This window comes from Callithrix jacchus, chromosome 13 (assembly GCF_049354715.1).
Source record: "Callithrix jacchus isolate 240 chromosome 13, calJac240_pri, whole genome shotgun sequence".
NCBI classification, from domain to species: Eukaryota; Metazoa; Chordata; class Mammalia; order Primates; family Cebidae; genus Callithrix; species Callithrix jacchus.
This window is the reverse complement of record NC_133514.1, coordinates 92,323,809-92,351,685: the sequence shown is the minus strand read 5'-3', so window position 1 is coordinate 92,351,685 and position 27,877 is coordinate 92,323,809. Positions and strand designations below refer to the sequence as shown.

General features: G+C 36.9%; 1 protein-coding gene across 10 annotated transcripts in view; it reads left to right on the top strand.

Moving 5' to 3' along the window:
• DYM (dymeclin) overlaps window positions 1-27,877 on the top strand; it is a 481,767-nt gene that overhangs the window by 282,306 nt on the left and 171,584 nt on the right. For 5 of the 10 annotated variants that reach the window (XM_035271019.3, XM_035271016.3, XM_035271020.3 and 2 more), the window contains exon 14: window positions 24,633-24,797. The exons of the other annotated variants lie outside the window; for them this stretch is intronic. In XM_035271019.3, the coding sequence (XP_035126910.1) occupies window positions 24,633-24,797 (165 nt within the window). The remainder of the gene's footprint in view (window positions 1-24,632; window positions 24,798-27,877) is intronic. 10 annotated transcript variants of the gene reach the window in all.

Genomic DNA, 27,877 nt, shown 5'->3' with positions numbered 1-27,877 from the left:
GGTATAGGGAGTTGGGGAGGGATAACATGGGGAGAGATGCCAGATATAGGTGACAGGGATGGAGGTAGCAAACCACCTGGCCATGTATGTACCTATGCAGCAATCCTGCATGTTCTGCACATGTACCCCAGAACCTGAAGTGCAATAAAATAAGAAAGAAAAGAAAAGAAAACTTTACTGACATGCTATTTTTTACCTATTAGATTAGAAAAATCTGTTTTCCAGGTTGTTTGGAAACGGACCATCTCAAAATTTGCTGGTAGAAGTGTAAAGTGGTTCAACTCCTATGGAGAATGTGGCAACATCTGTCCAAATTTCAAATAACATCACTCTTTGACCTATGTGCATTTGTGCAAAATGACAATGTACTAGTTTGTTTTGGGAGTATGTTTTATAATAGCAAAAGATTAGGAACAACTCAAATATCCACCAATAGAGACCTACTTAAATATAGTACATTGACGTAATTGTGTGCATCTGTAAAAAAATAATAAGGTACTGATGGAAGGCTCTTTCAGATGCATTTTGGGAAAAATACAAGACATGAAACAATACATGTAGTATGTGATTAGTGTGGGGGAAAATAATACATGTTTGCATTTATCTTTGTTTACATGCAGAAACTCTGGAAGGATGCACAAGAAACTGATACAAGTGGTTATGGGGTGGGAGGAGAGCTAGACTTCGCTGTTGTTTTTCTTCTCCTGTCTTGCTATATAAGCACCAAAGGGGCAGTGATCTTTACTTTGTTCACTAATGTATCCTTATAACAATACATGGCACATAAATACTTTTAGAGTAAGTAGTTATTCAAGAATACCTCAGAACAAAAACTACATAAGCTGATAACAAAAAATATAGACAAACTTGAAGACAACTATTAATATCAAGTCTGTTTCCAAGTAATCCTTAAATTGATGTCTTGGTGGATAACACTCTAGATAAAATGTTCTGCTTGTGTATATGCAGTATATTTTTTTTAACGTTTATATGCATTTTCCATAATCTATGTTGAAAGATACATGGCCTCAAAATATCATTGAATTTGTCCCGTTAAAATTGCTAATGCCATATATTAGGACATTTGTTTATATATATGTATGTCTAGACACGTACAAACATCTCTGGAAAGAAAATCTTCACTCATGCATAAGAAACAGGGTATGCCAGTGATTACTGGAGTGAGACCCACCTCCACTTCTTGCCAGCTGTGTGATCTTGAAGTTACCTAACCTTTCAGTGTGTGATCCTTTAGGACTTGTCCTCTATAGTGATCCCTGGGGTCACAAGCAGGAGACTCTTATGGATAATTTGCTTGGTAAAATTGAGCTTGAAGATACCTGGGTGAGCAACTGCAGGAGTTTCTCTCTTCAAGGGGGTGGGGCTAGGTAAACTGCTCCCAGATCTGATGTGTGTCTTGAGCTTTGTTAAGCAGCAGGGAAAAGGATTCAGAGTCTAGCGGGGCAAGTTAAAGATGCGGGACCACTGATTCCTTGGTTCACCTTGCTAAGTTATATTTGCAAAGAGCCGATCAGTTTGGACTAATCTGACTAGCATGCATGTTGTTTTTATCCTCTACCTCAGAGTCTGGGAGTTCTGCAGGCCCAGCTCCTACGGAGTGGCCTTTTGGGAGTGAGTTCACATTTTTCCATTTACTTACATCATTATTTTTTAAAGACTTTGTTTTCATTTCTCATTGTTAATTGGCTCTTGAAATTCACTCCTATTTCCCTTCTTGAATCTTGCCATTTATAAGGCAGTTTCTTCTTTCCATATATTAGTTTTCCTAAAGTGGGGTATATTTGATCAAATTCAAATAGTTCTGAAATACCAGTAACATGACTGAGAATGACTATTTATATATTTTTTTAAATTTATAAATGGGCATTTCACAGGTCATTCTCATATGGAGGAGAATTGGAAATTCTTTCAAATACGTTTTTTAAAAGGTTTTAATTTTTAAGTTAGCCAAAGTGACACCTGTAATGTCAATAGGACATTCCAGAAAAAAAAGTTGAAACAGAATTATTATGGGGTTTTATACAAATTTTGTACTCCTTATATAGCTAGAAATCAAACATTTTATTTTAAAATGAGAATTGAATTAGTTTCAACAAATTTTGTTTTTAGAAGTCTGATTCTTTGTGAGGAGGAAAGGATAGTATGAAAATTTTATAGTATTAGGTTTTTATGTTGCACTTACGAAATTGAGTGATTAGTGTAATGATTGAAAGATTTTAGGCATTTTTTTCAAGCCACAAGTATTTTTTTTCTTTCACAGATATATGGTACTTACTGGAAATTGTACTTTTCTTTGCTACCATATCATTTGTACCTGTTTTGCTGGTGTGTGTTGATTGGTTTTATTGTATCTCATAAGTAATTACTAACCCTCACTGGTCTAGACACTGACTGGTAGCAGTGTAATCTCATGCCACTTAAAATAACTTTCTTATAATTGAGCTACAGACTAAATGTTAAGTTTGAAGTATCACACCGTATCTTTGTTGCAACTGAGAAAGTGAAAATGGGCCTTTTAAATTCTGTTTAACTTTTATCATTACATCTAGTTTTTAAAATTGTTCACAACTTGAATAGCATTTCACTTTAGCTTCTGTTATTCTTTAGCTGTTGACAATGATATTGTTATGTGTTGAAAGTATTTCATCAAGTGTATCAGTCACATTTAGGTTCAACTGTGAATAAAAGAAAAACCTAAAATCTGAGTAGCTTAAAGAAAGAATTTCATCAAGTGTATCAGTCAGATTTAGGTTCAACTGTGAATAAGAGAAAAAAACTAAAATCTGAGTAGCTTAAAGAAGAAATCATTTCCTTTCTCTCCAAGAAAAGTCCAGAGTAGTCCTTCTGAGACTGACAAGGAGACTCTGCTCCTGCAAACTTAACTGCTTAATCAACACGGGTCTATCATCTTACAGTTCTGTAGATCAGAAATCTGGCTTTGCTCAGCTGGTTTTTCTGCTCCAGGTTTCATAAGGTTGAAATCAAGTTGTAGGCCTGCTGGGCTCATATTATGAGGCTCTGGGAAGCTACCTCTAGGCTCATTAAGGTTGTTGGCAGAATCTAGTTCCTTGTGATTGTAGAACTGAGTTTCCCCTTGCCTTACTGGTGTCCAGCTGAGGGCTGCTTTTAGCTCTTGGAAACCTCTCTCTGGTCCTTAGATGTGGGTCCTTTCATCTCACTGGCACTTCAAAGAATGCTTCTCATGCTTGGAATCCCTCTGATTTCTTCTGCCTCATGTCTCTGATTCCAGCCAGATAAAGTTCTCTGCTTTTAAGGTCACGTGTGGTTAGATTGTGCATATTTGGATAATCTAGGATAATCTCCCATTTTAAGGACAATAATCTTAGATTGCAAATTATGTTTTGACCTGTATTGTAACATGTTCACAGGTTACAGGCATTAGGGCATGGACATCTTTGAGTAGGGGGAATTCTGCCTCTCACAACGTTTGCAGAGATACTCTTTTTAGATCCATCATCCCTAGGATTTGATCCTCCTTCTTGGGTCCAGGAAGCATCTGAGTTCAAGCCACAGGATAGGGGAGGAGGCAAACAATAAAAAATGAGGCAAGACACTGGGTGACTTTTCTTTCTTTCTTTCTTTCTTTTTTTTTTTTTTTTTTTTTTTGAGACAGGGTCTCACTCTGTCACCCAGGCTGGAGTGTGGTGGCACAATCTTGGCTCACTGCAATCTCCTCTTCCTAGGCTCAAGCAGTCCTCCCACTTCAGCTTTCCTGGGACTACAGGCATACACAACCATGACCAGCTAATTATTTTCTATTTTTCGTAAACACAGGGTTTTGCTGTGTTGCCCAGGCTGTTCTCAAACTCCTGGACTTAAGCAGTCCTCCTTCCTCGACCTCCCCAATTGCTGGGATTACAGGTATGAGCCACCCTGCCTGGCCAGCACTGGGTAACTCTTAAGGAAGGTTCTGAGAAGCTACCAAGAGACCTTCAATCTGGCAATATAGAATTTTGTTATGTGACCATTCTTAGCAGCAGTGGAAGCTGAGAAATGCAGTCTTTATTAATTGCAGCCATGTGCCCAGCTTAAAAAAAAAAATCTGTTAGTGTAGAAGAAAGGGAGAAATGGATCATTGGGAAACAGTCGACAGCTTCTGTCCCACCAAGTGCATTTTTCTAATCATTGGAAACCAGCAAACTGGAGAGAATTATAGCACAACTACCATGTAGTGGGATGTACAACAGCACCATCATAGGCAATTTGGAGGTCTGTAGGGTTAGACTGAAGAGAAATCTGTCATGTAACTTAACATCTGAGCACAAAGATTTTATACCTGAAAGAGCATCTAGTCTGGATTTATTTTTTCTATTACTATAATACTTGGTATGGTGCTTTTACAAAGTAAGTCTTAGTAATTATTTTTTGAATGAATTGAAATGTTACTCCTCGTGGCATTTTCAGTGAGAGGGTATTTCATAAGGCCACAGTGGATGCTTTTTTCATCTGACTGTTCTGTGAAAGGTACTTTTTTTTTGAGACAGAATCTTGCTCTGTAGCCCATGCCTCATGGATTCCAGCAATTCTCCTGCCTCAGCCTCCTGGGTAGCTGGTGGATCACCTGAGGTCAGGAGTTCAAGACCAGCCTGGCCAACCTAGTGAAACCCTGTCTCTACTAAAAATACAAAAATTAGCCAGGTGTGGTGCCATGCACCTATAATCCCAGCTACTTGGGAGGCTGAGGCAGGAGAATTGCTTGAACCTGGGAAGTAGAAGTTGCAATGAGCCGAGATCTCACCACTGCACTCTAGTCTGGGCAACAAAGCAAGACTCTGCCTCAAAAAAGAAAGGAAGAAATTCCATTTCAATTCAGTAGGATTTCTGTATAGCCAGCTAATATAAGACAGAAAGTGATAAATTGTGCAAAGTATAGGAAAATGGAAAGTTGGGAGAGTATATAGTTCCAAACTAGGATAAAACAGAAGACTTCATAATGTACCTATCTTTCAAACAAGATCCTAACAGATGAATAGTATCTCAATAGGTAAAAGGGGAACAGGAATATTGCATATGTAATTTGGAAACATCAACAGGTTGGCAAGAAGAAGAATTTTGGAAAGTTATATGTAACTGAGTATTATTATAAAAGTTACATGTTTTTTGTATCAATGAATGTTTACTTCTGAAGATTTCTTGTCTCCAACCTCTGTTCCTTTTCTTGTGTGCAGAAGTAAAATCAGATAAAGACGTCGTAATTCTAAGAATCACATTGATGTGACCCTCTTCAAGGCTAGTTAGTACTTACAATTTGTGTTTAGACTTTGACTAAGATTCCTCTGGTAACTTTTTAGCTCCAGTTGTGCTAGTACAGTAAGAAGCATTGGAACAGCTGTTTATTTCTTTAGAGTTGGGTCTAGACTACCACTAACACAGAGGAACCAGATACAAGTAGATCCTCTCCACTTTATTTTGCAAAGGAAACATGCTGTTGCTAATAACTAAAAGGAATGTGGCAACTCGTTCATGTATTTCAGTATCTTTCACGTAGAACAGTGTAATTATGACCTGCATTTTGCCTTGTGAAAGAGCCCTGGGAAAGACCTAAGAGGACTTAAGCTATTCAGTAGTGGCTGCCTACCTTCGGAGGCACCATCGGAGAGATGGATGGAAAATTGGGTAAAGGAAGGTCTCCCCATCAATCTAAGATTCTGTGATTCTGATACCTTTACTTTAAAGCAGTGGTTTTCAGGTTTTGTGTTTTGTTCTCGTACTGTGTATCTCCTGCTTTCTTTGCTGGTGGCAACATGAGCAGCCACCAACTACTCTTGGATACCCAGTCTACAACTCCCAGAGCAGCTTCACTCCGCTTTGATCCGTTTACACATTGCCATTCACATCAGCTTTCATTGGAAGAACGGGTTCCATTGCCTTAACTATATGCATATGTAAGCACATACATATATGAATAAATAGGTTGAAAATTAGAAAACTCTTCTTAAGGGATGGAGTAATGAGGTTGATGTTAAGGGTCTTTGAACTTCTCAAAAGGCAGTGTAATATTCTGAGCTGTTATGTCTAGCTAAAAGATGAATATTGTACATTAGAAAAATTGTATTCTCTTAGTGACAGTCATAAAGTCATTTTTAAAATAATGGACCCATTTGATTATTTAAGCTCTATGTATATTTTAAAATATATCATCATGTAGAAATATTCTTTTTTGTCTTTTACTTATTTCTACATATAAGTCATTGAGTTTTTCTACATGGTTCTATATCTCTCTTGTTCTCTGCCTCTGCAGAATTTTAACTAATAACAGAATGTGGATTCTTATGGAGAAAATCTGTTTTATTAATTATAAGGCATATGTCTCAGACTACCAAACCAAGTATACCGAGCATTTTGAATTAAATATTTAGTGCTTCATTGACTATTTCCTCTGACTTCCATTAAGACCTTGAAGAATAACTCTTCTCTAATAAGCCTTTTGTTTATTTGGGGCCAATATACAGATCAATGTGGAATGAACCACTGCTGTAGTATTTAGGGTGTGGTAAGCTTTTCTCAGGAACTTATCTCATTTCAGTATAGCTCATTTTTGGTAGGAATAGTAACAACTCTCTCTCATTGCAGGAAACACTTGGTTTTGTTCCCAGATGTCTGATAGTAGTTCTTTTTTGAGAATAGTAAGAATTTTTGGATGCTAGCATGGGAAAGAAATGTAAAAAGTGTACAGAGATTATAAGGGGCTTGATATCAAAGGTTTTTAAAGGCAATTGGTCTGTGCTTGAACAAGACGTTAGAATTGCACTTAAAGTCTATAACCTAATTTTCTTCTTCCCTTGAATACAGTTAGTATAGTATATTTGATCAGCGTAGGCTACTGCTTCACCATAGTGACTGTTGTTTTTAACTTTTTAGGGCAGTAAAGAAATGTGTTACATATAGAAAATTTCTCTCTTTTAGTAAACAGTTCTTTGAGTAGACAAACACATATAGTCATGTATTTACCACCACAGTGAAGATAAAGTTCATCACCCTAAAGATTCCTCTGTCCTACTCTTTAGTCAAACCATTCTTACTACCCAAACCTCTTTCTGTTCTTTAGTTTTCATTTACCACTTTGTCATAAATGAAATCATATGGTATTTGGTCTTTTGAGACTGGAGATTTATCCATGTTCTTGTATGTATTAAGCAAGTATTTTATTATATGGATACCACAGTTTATCCATTCACTGGTTGAAGGACATTTGAAATGTTTTCATTTTGGGACAATTATATATGAAGCTGCCATAAATATTTGTATAGAGAATCTGTGGGAACCTAGATTTTCCTTTCTCTTGGGTAAATACCTACGAGTTGAGTTTCTCAGGCATTTGTAATTGTATGTTTAACTTTATAAGAAAGTGTCAAAGTATTTTCCAAAGTGGCCATACCTTTTCACATTCTTGCCAGCAATATCTGATAGTTCCAGTTATTCCACATCTTCACCAGAAATTAGTATTTTCTTTTTGTGAAAGCCATTCTAATAGTTCTGTGGTGCTCACTCATGGTTTTAGTTTGCATTTTCCGAATGACAAATAATGTTGAGCACCTTTTCATGCGTTCTTTTGCCATCCATATAACTTCTTTGGTGAAATGTCTGTTTAGCCCTTTATCCTTTTTAATATTGGGTTGAGTTTTTTATTTTTGAGTTTTGAGTGTTTGAATGTTCTCTATGTATTTTGGATACAAGTACTTTGCAAGTATGCTGTTTTGTAAATGTATTTATTTCTTCCAGGCTGTTGCTTGTATTTTTCTCTTAACAGTGTCTTTCAAACAACCCATAATACCCACTTGTAATTTCTCTCCTGATACTAGTTTATGTTTCTATTGTACATCTTCAACTAGATTATAAACTGCTTGATGAGTAACCATTGGTTAATTTTCTTATAAATTATGTACAGGGCCGGGAACGGTGGCTCACGCCTATAATCCCAGCACTTTGGGAGGCCAAGGTGGGTGTATCACGAGGTCAAGAGATTGAGACCATCCTGGTCAACATGGTGAAACCCCGTCTCTACTCAAAATACAAAAAATTAGCTGGGCATGGTGGCACATGCCTGTAATCCCAGCTACTCAGGAGGCTGAGGCAGGAGAATTGCCTGAACCCAGGAGGCGGAGGTTGCGGTGAGCGGAGATCGTGCCATTGCACTCCAGCCTGGGTAACAAGAGTGAAACTCCGTCTCAAATAAATAAATAAATAAATAAATAAATAAAATTATGTACAAAATGGAGATAAAGGGAAGAGTTAAATAACTAATAACTGTTTATTCAGATGTGCGAGAAATATGACCCTATGTCCCTTTCATTGGAATTTAGGTCTTGCTTGGACCCAGTTTTCTCCTTCTAGGAATGTCCACCAAAAATGCACTTTAGCTTGTCTTCCTATCCACAGTAAATTTCCTCTCAACCCCCACCGTCATCTCTTTCATCCCACCTCGCCCATTTCCTATATCTAACAGTTACAACTTTTGCCTGAAAAAGGATAGGTAACCTTTTATAAGACCCTAGTTCTAGAGGTTAGTAGAAGTATTGCTGATTTTGATTAACAATAATCTGAAATAATTCATAGAATGAATAAAGTGATAACTATAAGGTTTTCAGAACTCTTTCAGGTTGGCCAACTGTGAGATTAATCAGGTTGTTCTAGTTCTCTATTCTGCTGGAAAAAAAATGGAAAACTTTCTTTTTGGTTGGGAACCAGGGGTGATTAAAATGATTGAATTTTTCTCACTTCTGCAAAGTGGCCAAATTGCAGGGTTTTCTTAAAATTAAAAAAAAAAAAAAAAGCAGTTAAGACCTTGGGAATTATTGTGTAAGTTCCTATTGCCAGTGATTTACAGGCCTTTGCTTACTCCTAAGGAAGGAAGTAATTTTATGTTTATGGTTATGAATCCCAGCCCAGCCTAAACTGTTCTTGTCAGTCTGATATAAAGGTAATGGTGATGCATACAAACTCCCATAAATAACTTGTGGATCATTGAATACAGAACATTAATTTTTGTCCATTTCCATCAGTTAATAAATATGGTGTTTTCTTATGCCAAGCACTATACTAGGTACTAAGGAAACTAAAATAAAAACTGAACATCTGCCCTCAAAAAGTTTATGATTATTGAGAGGGGAGATAGACAATAAAGCCGTTTACAAATGCATTTTGTAAAGTTGTTTGTTGGGAGTAAGCATAAGGCACAATGGGAACCTAGAAGAAAGAGCACCAAAATGTGCTTGTAGCAGCAGGGAAGGCCTCATAAATAGTCACACTCAGTGAAGAGTAGGAGTTTGCCAAAGGATAAGTAGATTGAAGGAGCATCTCCAGACAGTCAGCAACAGGTACAAAGACCCAGAGGCAAGAGACTGCATAGCTTGTCCTTTTCCCCTGGAGAAGATGCTGTAGTATATGCCTCAGTCACTATGGCAGTCAAGCTGATACATCAGTTAGGCTGCTTAGAACATTGAGCTGGTGAAACCAAAAATCAGTCTTTTCCTCTCCACCCATCCACCCCAACAAGCTTCAATTTCTGATGACTACATTCCTGTAACAAGACAGCTCCCATAATCCTCACCTGCCAGCTCACAGATGTGGGTTTAGTGTGTGTCACCACACCCATGTGGGTAAAAAGGTGGAGGGACTGTGGATGTTTCTGTGTATATCCATGGCAACTGAAAAATGATTCTGAGATGATCTTCTGGTAATGACTTATTGGCATAATTTCTGTGTATATATATATGAAGACTTGTTCTTATTTTAATGACTCCAAAAGATTTTCAACTCTTACCATTATATAGCATTTTATCTTGTGTGTATTTTTTCAGCCCTACTATAGAAAGGATATGACATAAATATTTACTCGGTCTCAGCAGAATTGGCCTTATTTCATGGCTCCAGATTATCAGACTTCACTGATCTAATATCTGTGGCATGGATGTTGAAGAATCAAAACTTAGAGCTCAGTTTTTTAAGAAGAATTTTATAATGACTATAAATCGTTTTGCCAAGATGCCGTTTGTACAAAATAATGACTTTAAAAATGAGCAGGCTTTTCGATGATCATAAAATGTGCTGAATGTGCTATTTTATACCTGTTTATTTGTGAACCAATTTTTCCATTACATTTTTAGCGTTTATACCTCAGATTATTCAGTGCAGACAGATGTGTGTGGACTGAAGAACACCTTTGATTTTAGGATCCAGTCATTCTTCACGTCCCCCAAAGACTAGATTTTTTAAGACAAGTATCTTAGTTTCTCTGGATGACATGAAAAGGTGAATTTTAATGTTTCAGGCTGAATTGTGTGTCTTTGATGGCTGTTTTTGTAATGAGCATGTTCTTTGGGTCTTTCTTTCTTTAGTCAATTCCATTCCCACTGGAACCAACTTGGCATCTGTGGGAGTCATCATTTTAATGTGTGCTGTATCCATCCACCACTTCCTTTGGTACAAAGAGGAACGTAATGACATTGAAATGGTTCTTTCAAAAGTTGTAAACAAATCTCATCAATAAATTATTTTAAGTAAATTTTGTTCTTAGGAAATCTCTGTTAGTTTTCCTTTCATCCTAACTCTATATTCATGAAAAGAAAGTGTCAGAAATTTTGAATGCATGTCTGCATTTGTGGAATTTTAGACCTCACTTATTAGACCACAAGTAGGGTAGACAGCAACATGCTATTAACACATTGAAATACAACTTCAAGCCATATAGCAAACTGTGCATTGCTGGGAACCAAGCCAGCTTCACATTGCTGCATGGCCATTTTGGGCATTTGCAGACCAAATGTCTGTAATGGAGAGCCACGACAACATTCTTTTTAAATAGTTGTTTTGTCCAAAGTCAAAAGACATTTTTCATTCACATACCATGTAGGAAGGAATGCTGGTGATAAATCCATTTTTTTATCCACACCTGTAAATGTAGATGGTACATCTGTAAAACAAGGGACAGTGGTATACTTAAGGAGCACTCTGTACATTTTCATCTCAGTCTGGTAATTTTAGATACCTGGTGCATATGACTTACTGTTTACAAAACTTTTAAAAACTATTTTCAGGTGCCTTGTCCCCTTTGCTTTGGTAGTATATGAGAATCAGTGCCTTTAACTACTTTATTTTTTATGAGGAAGGAATGAGATTCTATAAACTGTGATCAAGTCTTCAAAGAAAAGTTGAAGTTCTCAAAAATATTATTGGAAATAAAATTTGTAAGAGGTATATGATTATTTCTGTAGCTATTGCCAAATTTATATCTGAACCTAATAATATTTACAATATTTTAAAATCAGAAAGCAAGTAATTTGACAGAGATATTATGAAATTGCTGTCTAAGATATTTGGCTGTTATTTACATTTCTACATATGTTTAGGTTTTAGATCTTTATTGATACATTTATATACCAAAATGAGTGGCTAATTTAGGATGAAAGGGCTTGTTGGAAGATTTTGAAATCAGAGAATAGGATTAAATCTCAAGTACTAGTAATGTTATATATTTTAATTGATTAAAAAGTTGTATTTTTCTACAAATGTAGGAATTTCTTATTCTGAATTTCTTCAGCAATTAATAAAACAACTCACAGAAAAGATGCTAATGTAGTTATGTTATATTGTAAAAACGTTCTTTATTATTATTATTACAGTCTCTATTATTTTATAAATCTGGCAGTGGGATATTAGGTCATTTTATCCCTTTTGAGCTAGTACTAGATTGTTCCTTTCAATATATTTTCCAGTGTTTGAGCCAGTCTGTTAATCCTTCATACTAGAGATTCCCAGGATGTTCATTGCTGGCAATAGATTCAGCTCCAGGAAAAATGGCTTCTGCTGCCAAGGAGTTAAATGATTCAAGGGTTGTGTGCTTCCACCACTGTTGTATAGTTTCCTGACATTCGTTCCAGATTTTCCTTTGCTTATTTTCTTGGATATGTAAGTTTTATACTGTGTAAAAAAATTGTACGTGTATGTGCGCACACTATTTTATGAATTTTTAGTTTGCAAAAATTTTCCCTGGAAACTTAATGCATATTTAATGCATGTGAATGAGCTAATCAGTGGGATTAAGATATATCAGAAAGTAATACATTCAGATCATGTTTTAATCAATGGTATTTTAAATATTACTAACGAAAAGAACTGTTGGCCTCCATATTGCCAAATGCAGTGGACGTTTTCTGTCTCAGTAGTCCTTTTGGTTGCATTTGACACTGGTAACCACTCTTTCCTCAAGATAACCTCTTCTTGGTTTCCTCATCTTCTTTATGGTTTTTTTTTTTTTGGCCACTCTTCAAAATTCTGTAGAAGTTTATCTTCTTCTGTCTAGATCTAAAGTGATCTTGTGACACTTTAAATGTTGGTATTTCTCAGGGTCACCCTGTCTTAGTTTTGGTTGCTATAACAAAATACCATATGGTGGATAGCTTATAAACAACAGACATTTACATCCCACAGATCTGAAGTCTGGGAAGTCCATGATCAAGGCGCCGACTGATTTGGTGTCTAGTGAGGACCTGCTGACTGACCCAAAGAGGGCAGTCTTTTTCTCTTGTCTTCCCATGGTGGATAGCAGAAGGAAGCAAGCTGTCTCAGGACTCTTATAGGGACATTAATCCCATACATGAAGGCTCTACCCTCATGACCTCACCTAATCCTAATGGCTTCCCAAACACCCCACCTCCTAATGCCATCACCTTGGGGGCTAGGATTTTAACATATAAATTTGTGATGGACACAAACATTCAGACTGTAGCAAACCCCCTTCTCTTTCTCTCTCTACTCTTTTCCTTGGTGATTGTTGCCACTCCCATCCTTATACATATGACTCACAAATATACATCTAGCTAGCCCTGTCCTCTGGCCTCAGACCTGCATGTTCAGTCAGATGATTGATATCATCTTTTGAGTTTATCACAGACATCTCAAACTCAGCATGTCGAAAATGGAAATCTTGCCCTTTCCCAGCCTCTTTTGATCCCATTTCCTTGTTCTGCCTCAGTGAATGACACTACCATTTATGCAAGCCAGAAACCTGAGAGTCAGTTTTGACATTCCTTGTCACCTGCCATAGCCAATTCATTACCAAGTCTTGTCAGGAACCACCCCTCAAATCCATTCATTCTCCTTTATCATTTCCTTAGTGCCTACTCTACTGTAGTAACTCTTTAACAGGCCTGATGTCAACTCTTGCTTCATCAGTCTGCAACCAGAGGGATCATTTCGAAATGCAGATCTCATCCTGTGACTCTTCTGCTTTATATACTTCAGTTGATCCTTCCCATTGTTCCTAGAATGAAGGCATAATTCGTTGGTGATTTTACCTAACTCTGTTCTTCCCCAAGATCAGCTCTTTACACACTGTTCTTTACTTTTGCATGGGACACATGTTTCCTTCCAGCTTAGGTCTTATGTCTGCCTGTTCCTTCACTTGTAATTACTTTTCTCCTTATCTTTAGTCATCCTGCAAATCTTGGCTGAGTCATTGCTTTCATGAGGACACCTTCCCTTACCTATCTATTCAGGTGAAATCTCATCTCTTTCAGGTTTCATCGGTAGCACTTTGTTACTCATTTACATCAATGATTAATTAGTTTGTGCACTCAAGAATATTCTTAACACTTCCCTTAATATTATCTGATTCCAACCTCATAGTCACATTGCACCTGATTATCTTTGAAAAAAATATATTTTGGTTAATTAAAATCAGGATTCATACAGGATCCCACACCACATTTGATTAGTCCTATGTTTTAGCTTTTTCAGTGGAGCAGAGGTGGGTTTTTGTACATGAAGCTTTGTTAGAACCACAGCCATGCCCATTTGTGTGTATCCTGTGGCTGCTTTCTCACATCAGTTGCAGAGTGAAGTAATGCTAAGTGGGACAATATGGACTGCAACTATTTGCTATCTGACCATTTAAGAAAAAAGTTGCTGATCTGTAGTTTAGAGCAGTACTACTTGCTCGCTTTTCTTTTTTTAACTCTTCAACTCATAGCTTTGACTAGTTGGTCAACAGGTAAGCTGCCTTACAGAGTATCTCATGTTTTGGATTTGTTTGTTTGTCTCTTTCTGTGTCCTTCAGTGTGTTTCATCTCATCAATTTCTCTGAAAATTAATTCTAGAGGATAGATCATTTAGATGGAATTTTTGGGCAAAAATACTTAATAAATGTTTCTTTATATTTCATATTGTATCATATAAGGAGATCCATGATGTCTAGTTATCCTGGTGATACTAAGATTTATCAGTAGGTTCAGATGGTGATAGCTAAACTTTTCATTCTAAATTTCACCATCTTTCTTTCATGTGAGTTTCATTTAACTAAACTGTTTTATTATATGTTGCCATTGGCAAATTTCTAATATTATGTGCATATTTGTGAGATAGAATTTTTCTGTAAATAAGAATTTTCCTTCATCTACTGTGTAACTATAGTTGGAAAGAGAGGAGTAATGCTTAACTTTTTCCTTTTATTATTTAATTTTCAAAACTAGAGTTTGATGCTTTTGGTACCTCTAGAAGTAATTGACACATTTTCGATTTTTGGGGTTTTTGTTTATTTTATTAGGAACTTCTGTTCACATTATACATATAGATTACGTGTTTTTGATCACTTGCAGAGCAGTTATTCTTTTTGATTTCTGACGGTTTCATTTTTGGCTGTTGGGAGATCCCTTATATTGTCCCTTATGTCCTTTTGACAGGACTCCATTCATCTTTGACAGTTTCTTTGCTTCCTTCCTTGCTTTTAGGCCAAAAAGATGTTTCAGACTCATTTATATTAAATACATTTCTTGTCTGAGACCTAGAAACCGCAATGTGGTTGGTAGGTGATAGGAGCTCATTGTTGGGGAGTTTGTAATTTTTTTTAGGTGTCTTTAGTGGACAAAGCTAAAAAGATGGAAATTCTTGTACAGAAAAAAGATTATTTATACTCGTAGTTCTGATTCAAATTTAAGATTACTTAACAGAAGAACATTAATGTAATATTTTTCTTTTTATTCTACTCTGTGTGTATACAGTTGTTTCACAATAGTATTAATATTATGACTAATTTTAAGTCAGTGACTGAAGTTTAGGATTTCTTTGTGTGTGTTTCTATTTGTCCTTAGAACACACTCCACTGAGTAATATGGTCAGTTCTACATTTTAAAGTTATTCAAAACAATTTTTTGTGTAGTTTTATTACCACTTGATATACAATTAAATTTGTTTTAGTTTTCAATTTGAGGGAATTTGTTTTTCTTTTTAATTTAACTTTGGTTTTTGAATATGTATAATTTTGACCTGCATTATAGAATGTAATCTTTTCAGCACTGCCCAAAACATGGCACATTTAGAATGATGTGTTTACTTCTTTTTGCCATATTTTAGGAATGACCAGCATGGTATATGGTATCAAGGGTGGCATGATGCGAGTGGTTTACCCTGGATCTGGATGGCAGTAAGGGGATATGTTGTCTATGTCTGTAAAGAATTTCAAAACTATAGTAAAACTGATAATATTTGGTCTGGGTTTTTATTCTCATCATGCACCAACAATTCTGAATACTACCAGTGAGAAAGTACTACTCCTTATGCTGAGTGTGTTGCTGAGAAGCTTATTAGGCACTGTGAGTATCCAAGGAGAGTAACAAGACTGATGAGGAATCCAAAAACCATAGCCCATGAGAGATGAACAGATTTTAATATCAATCAGAGAAGAAAAGATGAAAGAGATTCACAGGTTCCTCGTCTATTTGAAGACTGTAGTGTAAGGAAATAAGTTAGATTTTGTGTATCGAATTCCAAGTTTCGTTACTGGGTAGAAGTTACAGAACAAGTGGATTTGGGTTATTATAAGAAGAAGTTTTCTAATTATTAGATTTATGTGTCTGTGGAATGAGGCTATTTGTCTAACTAGAGAGTTCCTTTTTGCTTAAAGATGTATAATAAGAGCAGTGTGAGCATCTCATGGGGCTTGTTAGAAAAACATTCTTCTGTGGATAGATCTTGCACAAGATGACCTAGGCTCTCCCAGCCCTGTGATTCTGAGATCACAGTGCCCATTTTCAGGAATGCTCACTGTCTAGACCCATCCATAAAATGAATCATATTATTCACATCTAACCTCCATTACAAGTTTATTAATATAATCTCAGTGGAAATGAGAAACATTTTTGTTCAGTTATGCTAATGTAAATTAGCTCATAATGTTGTCAGATGCTTGAGAAGTTGAGATTGTAGTTCTTAAGGGTATTTGTTTCTCATGTCAAATGTCATACCATTGGTGAAATCGATCGTAACCACCAAAATTAACAATTAGCTCCTTCAGCCTCTCTTCCACCTTTATCATATTTTCTTTATTTTGTTAGCAAAATTATCTTGTTTATTTTTTTACTCGTTGCTTCTGAATCTCCCTGTATATAAATGTATGTTCTGTGACAGCAGTCCTCAACCTTTGTTGCACCAGGGACCAGTTTTGTGGAAGTCAGTTTCTCCATGGACAGGGGCAAAACGGGATGGTTTTGGGATGAAACTGTTTCACCTCAGGTCATATCATCAGGCATTAGATTCTCATAAGAAGCATACACCCTGGATTCCTTGCATGCACAGTTCATAATAAACTTCACATTCCTCTGAGAATCTAATACCACCACGGATTTGACAGGAGACAGAGCTCAGGTGGTAATGCGAACAATGGGGAGTGGCTGTGAATACAGATTAAGCTTCACTCTTTCAACTGTCACTCACCTCCTGCTATGTAGCCCAGTTCCTAACAGGCTTCAGAGTGGGGGATGCGGACCCCTGTTATGTGAAAGCAGAATCCACGTATCTCTTTGTGCCACCGAATCCCAAGTGTTTAAGACGATCCCAGTTTTTTAGTATACATACACTCAGAAAACCTATGTTGAATAAATGAGGAAAAGAATAGTATTTGAAGTCCTATGTACGTATTGGCAAAATTATTCCTAGAATCTACTTTTGAGTCTCTGTCTATGCTATCTCCTGATTTTTGTCTCAGTTTTAACTTTTGTGTCTAGACTTAAGATAACTTGATAGTCTAGAAAAAAACAAAAGAGACTCAAATCTTAATTCTAGACCATGGGAAGTTAGGTTTTGTTGTTGTTTTGCCCCCCCCCGCCTTTTTTTTTTTTTTTTTTTTAAAGACAGTCTTGTTCTGTTGCCCAGGCTGGAGTGTGTGTAGTGGCGTGATCTTGGGTCATGGCAATCGCCACCCACCAGGTTCAAGTGATTCTCCTGCCTCAGCCTCCCAAGTGATTGGGATTACAGGTGCCAGCCACCATGCCTGGCTAATTTTTTTGTATTTTTAGTAGAGACAGGGTTTCAACATCTTGGCCAGGCTGGTCTTGAACTCCCAACCTCATGATCCACCTGCCTCAGCCTCCCAAAGTGCTGGGATTACAGGTGTGAGCCACCGCGCCCAGCTGGTAAAACAATGTTAACAAGGCTACTATAATACAGTAATAAAAATGGAATTACTGAGTCAAATGCAATTTACATTTTGATGATTTATCAGTTACTACATTGCTTTCCAAAGACATTGCCCAGCTAACATTGAATAAAGTATGCATGACAATGTCCATATTTCTATACTCCAGCAATCATTCTTTTTTAAAAAAATCTAATTTGATAGCCAAAAATTGATATTTCATACTTGTAATTTTATGTTTTAATCACTGGTGAGAGAATTGTTTTCTAAATGTTAACTGCTTGTGTATTTTGTGAATTGCCAGTATGTATACTTTGTTCATTTGTCAGTTGTATTTTTCATCTTTCACTTACTGATTTCAGTGTCAGTTGTATTTTTCATATTTTACTTACTGATTTTAAAGAGCTCTTAATAAACACAAGGATAAATTGGCTGCTTATGTGATGTTTTAAATGTGTGTTGCCTTTTAATTTTATTGAGGATGGGCTTTGAGATTTTAGATATTTATATAGTCACATTGGCCAGTCTTTTTTCTTAATGCCACTTCTTCCACTTCTCTCTTTTATTCTTGTTTCTTTTGTGAATTCATTGTTTTACATTCAACTCTATATGGAATTAGTTTGATTTGCTATGTAAGATAAATGTCTTATTTTTAAAAGAAATACAGTCATTCATCACTTAATGGGAATACATTCTGAGAAATGTGTCATTAAGTGGTTATGATAGAGTGTACTTATACAAACCTCAGTGGTATAGCCTGCTACACACTGAGGCTATTGCTTCTATGCTACAAACCTGTACTGAATACTGTAAGCAGTTATAATGCAACGGTAAGTATATGCATATCTAAATATAGAAGAGAGACAGTAAAAATGCGGTCTAAAAGAAAAAACGTGTTACACTTGTATAGGCCACTTACTGTTACTATTCGGAGCTTGCAGGACTGGAAGTTGCTCCGGTTGAGACAATGAGTGAATGTTAAGTAAATGTGAAAGCCTTGTGTGTTACTGTACACTACTGTACAGTACTACACAATTATACAGTTAACTGTATAAAATACAGTTATAACACTGTACACTTAGGGTACGCTAAATTTATTTTAAATGTTTTTCTTCAATAATAGTTTAATGAAATTAAAGTTTGAATTTGTAAAGTTTATAATCTTTAAAATTTTTTTAAACAATTGATTCTTTTGTGATAACACTTAGCTCAACACACAAATACGTTGTACAGCTATACAAAAATATTTTCCTTTATATCCTTAATTTTGTAAATCTTTGTCTATTTTTATTTAATTTTTTTGCTTTTTAAACTTCTTTGTTAACAACTAAGACACGAACATGTACATTAGCTTAGGCCTACACAGGGTCAGGGTCAGCAGCATCACCGTCTTCCACCTCCACATCTTGCTGCCTTCTGGATACCTCCTGAAGGACCTACCTCAGGCTGTTTGCAGTTGACTTTTGTAAGTGGAAGAAATACACTCTAGAACAATAAAAGGCATCATGTAGTAACTACAGATAGCACTAACACAAATACATAAACTAGTAACACAGTTATTATCATTAGAAAGTATTATACTTTATACATAATTGGAAGGAGGACTGGCAGAGCAGTAAGTTTGTTTTCACCAGGATTTCCACAGATATGTCAGTAATTCATTGTGCTAATATATTATAATATCTGTGATATCACTAGGCCTTAGGAATTTTTTAGCTACATTATAATCTTATGAGACCACTGTCATATACGCAATTGACTGAAAGGTTATCATGCAGCATATGACTTTATGTAACCAGAGATACATATAAAAACAACCTTTTCATCCAAAATTTAAATAGTCTTTATTACATGCTAGATTCTATGTTTGGGATTTTCTTTTTTTTTTTTTTTTGAGACGGAGTTTCACTCTTGTTACCCAGGCTGGAGTGCAATGGCGCCATCTCGGCTCACCGCAACCTCCGCCTCCTGGGTTCAGGCAATTCTCCTACCTCAACCTCCCGAGTAGCTGGGATTACAGCACGCGCCACCATGCCCAGCTAATTTTTTGTATTTTTAGTAGAGATGGGGTTTCACCATGTTGACCAGGATGGTCTTGATCTCTTGACCTCGTGATCTACCTGCCTCGGCCTCCCAAAGTGCTGGGATTACAGGCTTGAGCCACCGCGCCCCGCTATGTTTGGGATTTTCTGTGCTATTATGTTGATTCATGTGTCTATTCTTCCTGTAGCATTCATTCTTATTGTTGTGTATATATTGTCAAATACATGTATTTGAATAGCCTACGGTTAAACCCCTCCTTAGTACTGTTACTTTTAGAAGCTGTCTTGGATCCTTTCACCTATTTCTTTTTCGTCCGAGGACTTCATTACTTGCACTTCGTGAATCTGGGGCATGGAGATAGTATGAATGGGCCCTAGCAGCTCTATGAAGACCTTGACATCTTATATAAAGTTTGTATCTCTGTAACTTGGTATATTTTTCTGTAAGAGAATCCATGTCTTTTGTTGGCTTTTAAAATGGCCACCTAAAAAAATGTAGGAACTACTGTAAGAGTAATGTTGTCAAAATCAATGATGACTATTGAGATTTTGATCGGTGATGGGTAATGGCATTCTTGATGATATTTTGTCTTCCCATCCAAAAACATGCTAGCGTCTCTTCATTTATTCAAGATTTCTTTTATTTCAAATAGTAAATTTTGGTAATTTTCTTCATATAGCCTATACACATTTATTATTTAATTTCTTGGGTATTTTTTAATCTATTAATGGATCTCCTAATGAGCTTTCTCAAAGGAAGGCAAGAAGGGAAGATGAAATTGGAAAAGAGTATACAGAATATTTTGAATAGTCTAGGTAAAGTTTAACTTGCCTCTGGTAATCTCATTTTTTTAAAGTTCTTTAAGCATATAGATAATTAAGAAAATAAGTTGGCTGGGCATGGTGGCTCACACCTGTAATCCCAGCACTTTGGGAGGCCGAGGCTGGTGGATTGCCTGGGGTCAGGATTTCAAGACCAGGCTGACCAATATGGGTTTCAAGACCAGTGAAACCCCTTCTCTACTAAAAACACAAAAATTAGCCAGACGTGGTGGCATGCACCTATAGTCCCAGCTACTCGGGAGGCTGAGACAGGAGAATTGCTTGAACCCAGGAGACGGAGGTTGCAGTGAGCTGAGATCACACCACTGCACTCCAGCTTGGGCAACAGAGCATGACTCCATCTCAAGAAAAAACAAAAGAACTTATAAAAAGTTGTTATGAAAATGTGTTATAATTTTATTATCAGAGTACTGCAAAATACGTTATTAGAAACTTCACCCCAGAATCTTGTGTAAGCATCACTCTTTTGCTTGTGGTTTTTGTCATCTTTTACAGACTTGAATGTTGTTCTAGGACAGAATATTGTCATACTTTACTTGGTGAAGAATAACCATATTGAATAACATTTCAGAACTATACATTGCATAATCTTGGACATTTTCATGTAAGAAGGCACTAAGGAGGTTTTATTTTTATGAAAGTGTAATTTTTAAGTAACAGTGACTGTTTTATATGGGTTAGCTCCAGACCACATTTGCATACTTCCCATGATTTTGTTTTTCTGTTGTCCCAAGTGTTAAATGTAGAGGTCAGAATGACATTTTAGAACTCTAGGTTTGAATCTCATAATCTTAAAATGAGTATTATTCAATTTATCAAAAAGACCAATTCTGGTTTTTTGTTTTTCAGATTAAAAATAATGTATGCCAGGCATGGTGATTTAGGCCTATAATCCCACTTTGGGAGGCCAGGGTAGGTGGATCACTTGAGCCCAGGAATTTAAGACCAGATTGGGCCACATAGTGAGACCCTGTCTCTAGTAAAAATTTTAAAAATTAGCTGAATGTGGTGGCATGCATCTGTGCTTCTAGCTACTCGGGAGGCTGAGGTAAGAGGATTGCTTGCCCAGGTAGTCAAGGAGTCAAGGCTGCAGTGAGCTGTGATCATGCCACTGCACTCCAGCCTGGGTGACAGAATGAGACTCTGTCTCAAAAAAAAAAAAAAATTAGTTTTACCAAAAAATTGCATAAGTAGTGTAAATAATTTTCATTTACCTTTAACTCACATTCTCAAATGTTAAAATTTTACATTTGCTTTACTATCGTGTTTGTCTCCTTTTTTTGGAAATGTTTGAGAATAAGTTTATAGGTATGATGCCTTACTACTAAGTACTGCATGATGTATTTCTTAAAAATAAGGATATTTGTCAAAATTAGGAAATTAACATTGATAAAAACTATTTTAAGTAAAAAATGCCTTGTTTTTCCTCCAAGTCAGGGATTTCTTTTTCTTTTTTTGAGACAGAGTCTTGCTCCGTTGCCAGGTGCCAGGCCGGAGTGCAGTGGCACGATCTTGGCTCACTGCAACCTCCGCCTCCCGGGTTCAAGCAATTCTCCTGCCTTAGCCTCCCGAGTAGCTGGGACTACAGGCGTGGGCCACCATGCCCAGCTAATTTTTGTATTTTTAGTAGAGACGGGGTTTCACCACATTGGCCAGGATGGTCTCGATCTCTTGACCTCATGATCCGACTGCTGCCTCGGCCTCCCAAAGTGCTGGGATTACAGGCGTGAGCCACTGCACCCGGCCCAAGTCAGGGATTTAATACCAAAATCATGTTACATGTAGTTGTCTTCTTTCATCTTCTTTAATCTGAAATGGTCCCTCAGTCTTTCTTTGTCTTTCAGGGCCTCCAAAATTTGGAGAATACGGAACAGTTTTTTATTTGTAGAATATCCCTCAATTTTGGTTTGCTTGATTTCTTGGGGGGGTTAGATTTTGGCTATGCTACGATCATATCAGGAGACATATGACATCTACTTGTTCCATTACTGATGATAATGTTAACTGTGATTACTTGTTTAAAGTGCTGGTGATGTACATTTTTCAAGAATATATTTGTTTTCTTTTATTAAGATTTTGCTCTCTTTTAGTGGGTTGAGTCCTGGAATCCTTTCCAAGACTTAATATAAGTATCTCTTTAAATATAAGCCTACTTTAAAAGATTTTTAACTCTACTGTGTTTTGGAAATTAACAGCTTCTTAAGACTTTCTGTATTTCAGAGGGATTTTGTTACTGTCTAATAATCTGTCTCCTGCTCTAGGTTGTAAGCTCCTTAAGGGTAGATATTGTGTATATATCATTCCCTGCCCTGTCTTCAATGCCCAGGACAGTTCCCATATGCAGTGGATAGTAGTTACTGCTTGACTGATTGGTTGTTTGATAGGCTAGTGGTTGAACAGATAAATGGATTGTTTATTTGTGGAAATTTGCCCATTTCAGATCTTCTAACTTATTAGTTTTATTTCGAATTCAACATACTTTAAAAATTACCTGTCACCCTCTTGGTATTAATAATTTGATACAGTTTTGATGTAGTTCTTTAGACTTGAATCTCAAGGACTGATAATAGCCTAGCCATATCATGTGATAGGTTCACTAGTTTGTTGATTCACCTTGTCAGATTGATTTTATTTTTTTCTCTCTAGCTTGCTATTCTTAAATGGCCTGAAATGTGGCATCAGTGAAATTACTCTGACAATAGTAGTAATAATTCTTATTGGTCTTCTTGTTATTTTATTTTTTGTACTAGCACTTTAAAATCTTGGAGCAGCTTAAAATTTTTACTTCTTTGTTGTTTGCTTACGAGTTTGAGGCTTAGAGAGATCATATACCCACTATTATAAAGCTGCCAATGTGTGAGCAGAATTTAGATTTCTAAGTTTTCTCTTTATTTAAAAAATTTTATTTTTGCAAGCACTTTTCCAAAGGATTTCTAAGTTTTCTGACTCCTAATTCAGTGTTCTATCTACCATGATCTCTTACATATTGTAGTAGTGTCATTGCCTACTTGCCGGGAATGAATTCATAATACCATGAAGAAATAGTATTTTGTGTCACTTTGTTCTACCAAGGCATGTTTTATGTGGTTCACTAATGACAGACTCGTATTTTGAGACTTTTCTCCCAGTGAATATGTCTTTTTCTTGCCTAAATAAACTTTTTAAAGAGCAGTTTTAGGTTCACAGCAAAAGTGATCAGAAAGTATAGAGTTCCCACATATCCCCTGGCCTCTAACCTCCCCAACTATCAGCATCCTGTACCAGAGTGGCATATTTATTATAGTTGATGAACCTGCATTGACACAGTATCACCCAAAGTTACATAGTTTACATTAGGATTCACTCTTGGTGTTATATATTCTTTGGTTTTTGACGAGTGTATGTATCCACCATTATAATGTTGTACAGTGTAGTAGCTTCACTGCCCTAAAAATCCTCTGTGCTTTGTATATTCATCCCTCCCTCCCCTCTAACTCCTGGCAACCCTTAACCTTTTTACTGTCTTCGTAATTTTTCCTTTTCCAGAATATCATATAACTGGAATCACACAGTATGTAGGCTTTTGCAGATTGGTGGCTTTAACTTAGTAATGTGCGTTTAGGATCATCCATGTCTTTTCATGACTTGATAACTCATTGTTTTAGCCCTAAATAATAATCCATCATCTGGATGTGCCACAGTTTGTTTATTTATTCATTTATCTACTAAAGGACACCTTGGATGCTTCCAAGTTTGGGAATTAATGAATAAAGGTGCCATAAATACCTATGTGCAGATTTTTGTATGAATGTAAGTTTTCAACTCTTTTGGATAAATTCTAAGGAGCACAATTGTAGGATTGTATGGTAAGAGTGTATTTAGTTTTATAAGAAACTGCTGAACTGCCTTCCAAAGTAGCTATACCATTTTGCATTTCCACCAGCAGTGAATGAGAGTTCCTGTTGCTCCACATCCTCTCCTGCATTTGGTGTAATCCATGTTCTGGATGTGGGCCATTCACACAGTCTGTAGCGGTGTCTCATTGTTTGAATTTGCATTTCCTAGTGATGTGTGATGTCAAGTGTCTCCTCATATGCTTATTTGCCATCTTAGATCTTCTTTGATAAACTGTTTAGAACTTTTGTCCATTTTTTATTCTGATTGTTCATTTTCTTTTCTATCTTTTTATTCTCTTTAACACTTTTTTTCCTTGGGCACCATCTAGTGAAGATACACAGAAAGCTTTGAGGACATAATGTTTTATTTTTTCAAAGGAAAACTCCTCTTTCTGTTTCTCTCCTTTTACCTTTGTCTTTCAGTTATACCTGCCGCCACTTGCGGAGATATGTTTATGTGTTGGACAAACTGTATTTCCCCCACTCTCACTGTTCTACGCTTCAGCATTGCTTCTCGACCCTCAGTGACAATGGAGAGGAACTCTTGTCTTTAACTTGCTCTCACATTCTCAGATCCTATGCTTCCAGGTTATTAACCTCTGCTGTCCATTTACTGCATGCTGCATGTTGTATATGACAAACAATTGCATGTTTTAATGGGGCACGTGTCAATTAAATGATTAAAGAGAACATTTATATTTGAAATGGTACTAAATAATGTTTTTAAATAATAGCAGGGTTTTGTGTCCTTACAATTGACTTCTTAAGTAATTTGTGTTATGTTTCATGGGAGAGAGGAAAGCTTTCAACTACAGAGTTGTTAATATAAACTTGCCAGAACTATTCTATACCTCATTCCATTTGGGAATCTTTTGATTTAATTTATAGTAGTCGGAGTGCTGTCTGATTTGCATATGAAATAGACTCTACAGTTACTATGACTTTTGAGTTCACCTTCATACAAGCATACCTGAGAAGCTAGCTGTAGGATTTCACTCGTGTTCTGATAGAGGCGCATTCAGAGGAGCAGGTTGATTTTATAGGAAGGCAGAAAGTATCCTATTGGGGTTTTGTATTTTTTCACTCATTTTATTTACATACAGCATAGCTATAAAATCAGCAAGTTGCAATGTGTCACGGATGAATGTAAATTAAACATAATGATGGTGGGTGGAGTAAGAAAGAGACAAGCTATCAATCTCAAATATCAGAGAAAATCAACACCTGCTGTTTCGTGTGTTTCGTGCACCAAAATAGAAGGGCAGTATGACATTAACTGCTTTGTGCTTTGCAGTTGACATTTTTAACACACATTTTTTTCTAAGTAAGAGATTACTTAAACCAGCACTGTACTCTTAGCTAGATATGATGATTTAAGGCAATATCTTCATTGCCAGATGATTTAGATGAAGAAGGAAGAAACTTCTTGGCAGGCTTAACCAGAAATTAGCAAACATTTAGAATTTAAAATAGACCTTTTCAGATGACGAAACATATACAATTTCAGACTATGCATAATATCTAAGTAAAAACACTTGATTGCTAGGAAAGGAAAGCAGTATGGTGTGTAAGTTGACAGAGACTTTTCTTGGTAGCAGAAAGATTTTACAGACTCATGATGATGTTGATCAGCCTCTTATCAAGTCAACGTAGATACTTTAGAGAAATAAAAACGGCAGGTATAGAAAAGCAGGTGAAAATAACAGAATTAACTTTTAAGTATGTAATGTTAGAAGAACTTATCAAATTTAGCAAACTAAGGCCAGTAACTTTCCACTGGCTTATGTAAAGTGAGGGAATATCAGGTAAGTTGCATGATATTCTTAGGAATTGGAGACAGAGTGTGTCTGGTTTTAAGGAATGAGGAGAGCTACTGCTGATCGTTGAACTTCTCAAATGGGCAGCATAATTGACCTTACTCTTTCTCTTTCTTTTTTTTTTTTTTTTTTTGAGATGGAGTCTTGCTCTGTCACTCAGGCTAGGGTGCAGTAACTCAGTCTCAGCTCACTGCAACCTCTGCTTACCGGGTTCAAGCAATTCTCCCGCCTCAACCTCCTAAGTAACTGGGATTATAGGCTTGGGCCACCATGCCTAGCTAATTTTTATATTTTTAGTTGAGACAGGGTTTCACCATGTTGGCCAGGCTAGTCTTGAACTCCTGACCTCAAGTGATCTGCCCTCCTCAGCCTCCCAAAGTGCTGACATTACAGGCATGAGCCACTGTGTCCAGCTGACCTTACTCTTATTTACTAGTGTATCACCAGGGCTCTCCACAAAACCAATAGGAGCTTTTATATGTAAGTGGAGAGAGAGAGACAGAGACAGAGCTATTTTAGGAATTGGCTTTGGCGTAGGAGCTTTCAAGTGTGAAATCTGTAGGACAGGTTGGCAGCCTGGAAATTCAGGTGTGCCTTAATGTTGCAGTCTTAAATAACAAATTCACAGGGCAGGTCATCAGGCAAGTAACTCAGGCAGGATTTTATGTTGTGGTCTTCAGAGAGAATCCTTCTTCCTCGGGAAATCTTAGTCTTTATGAGACTTTTTTTTTTTTTTTTTTTGAGACAGAGTTTCGCTCTTGTTACCCAGCCAGGAGTGCAACGGCGCGATCTCGGCTCACCGCAACCTCCGCCTCCTGGGTTCAGGCAATTCTCCTGCCTCAGCCTCCCGAGTAGCTGGGATTACAGGCACGTGCCACCATGCCCAGCTAATTTTTTTGCATTTTTAGTAGAGACGGGGTTTCACCATGTTGACCAGGATGGTCTCGATCTGTTGACCTCGTGATCCACCCGCCTCGGCCTCCATTTAATTGGGTGAGTCCCACTCATGTTACAAAGGGTACTTTGCTTTCCTTAAAGTCAGCTGATCATAAATGTTAATCACGTCTGCAAATACCTTCACAGCAACATCTAGACTAGTGTTTGACCAAACAACTGGGCAACATAGTTCAGCCAGGTTTACACATAAAATTCATCATCACACTATGCTTCTCCTCTGTGTTCTTTGTCTATCATGTATCTGTTCCATGTGTTTTTCTTTGTATCCTATCCTGTCATATCTATCCTATGATTTTTGGGGAAACTATAAGCCTTCTGGGGGTAAACACTGTATCTTGTTCATTGTTACACATCATATAGCATGTCATGCCTGGCACATTGTTAACCCTCATTAATACTGCTAGTAGCAGGTTTTAGCATTTGTCATGTGTGACAGAGGCCACTGTCTTTTTTCTCCTGGAGTCACACTCCTCACCCAGCAGGAGCAGACAGGAGAGAGAAATACATGGTCAGCTGGGAAAATAAAAGGAAAAGAAGGAAGACAAAGTAGGGAGGAAGAAAAGTTTAAAAATGAGAGGAGAAAGCTGAAGACACCATGTGGTGAAAGCAGTGTCCGATTCCTGAGCCCCCTTCCCCTGATACCTGGTAGAGTTCAGCCGACACTCAGTTTCTGACTCAGTGTAGAATTCCTTCTGCATTTTCTGTTTCCTCTTTCAGCACCCTTCCTGGAACCCCCCTCATACCTTACCCACTTGGGTTCCTCAGTACTCTCAGCTAGGGTTTACAGTATGAAGCCAGTATTTTTTCAATATCAACCCTCCTGAGGCCCTGCCCATTTTTTCTGAACAACAGAGATGAAATACAGTGTTAATACATAATGTATTTTAATTAAAT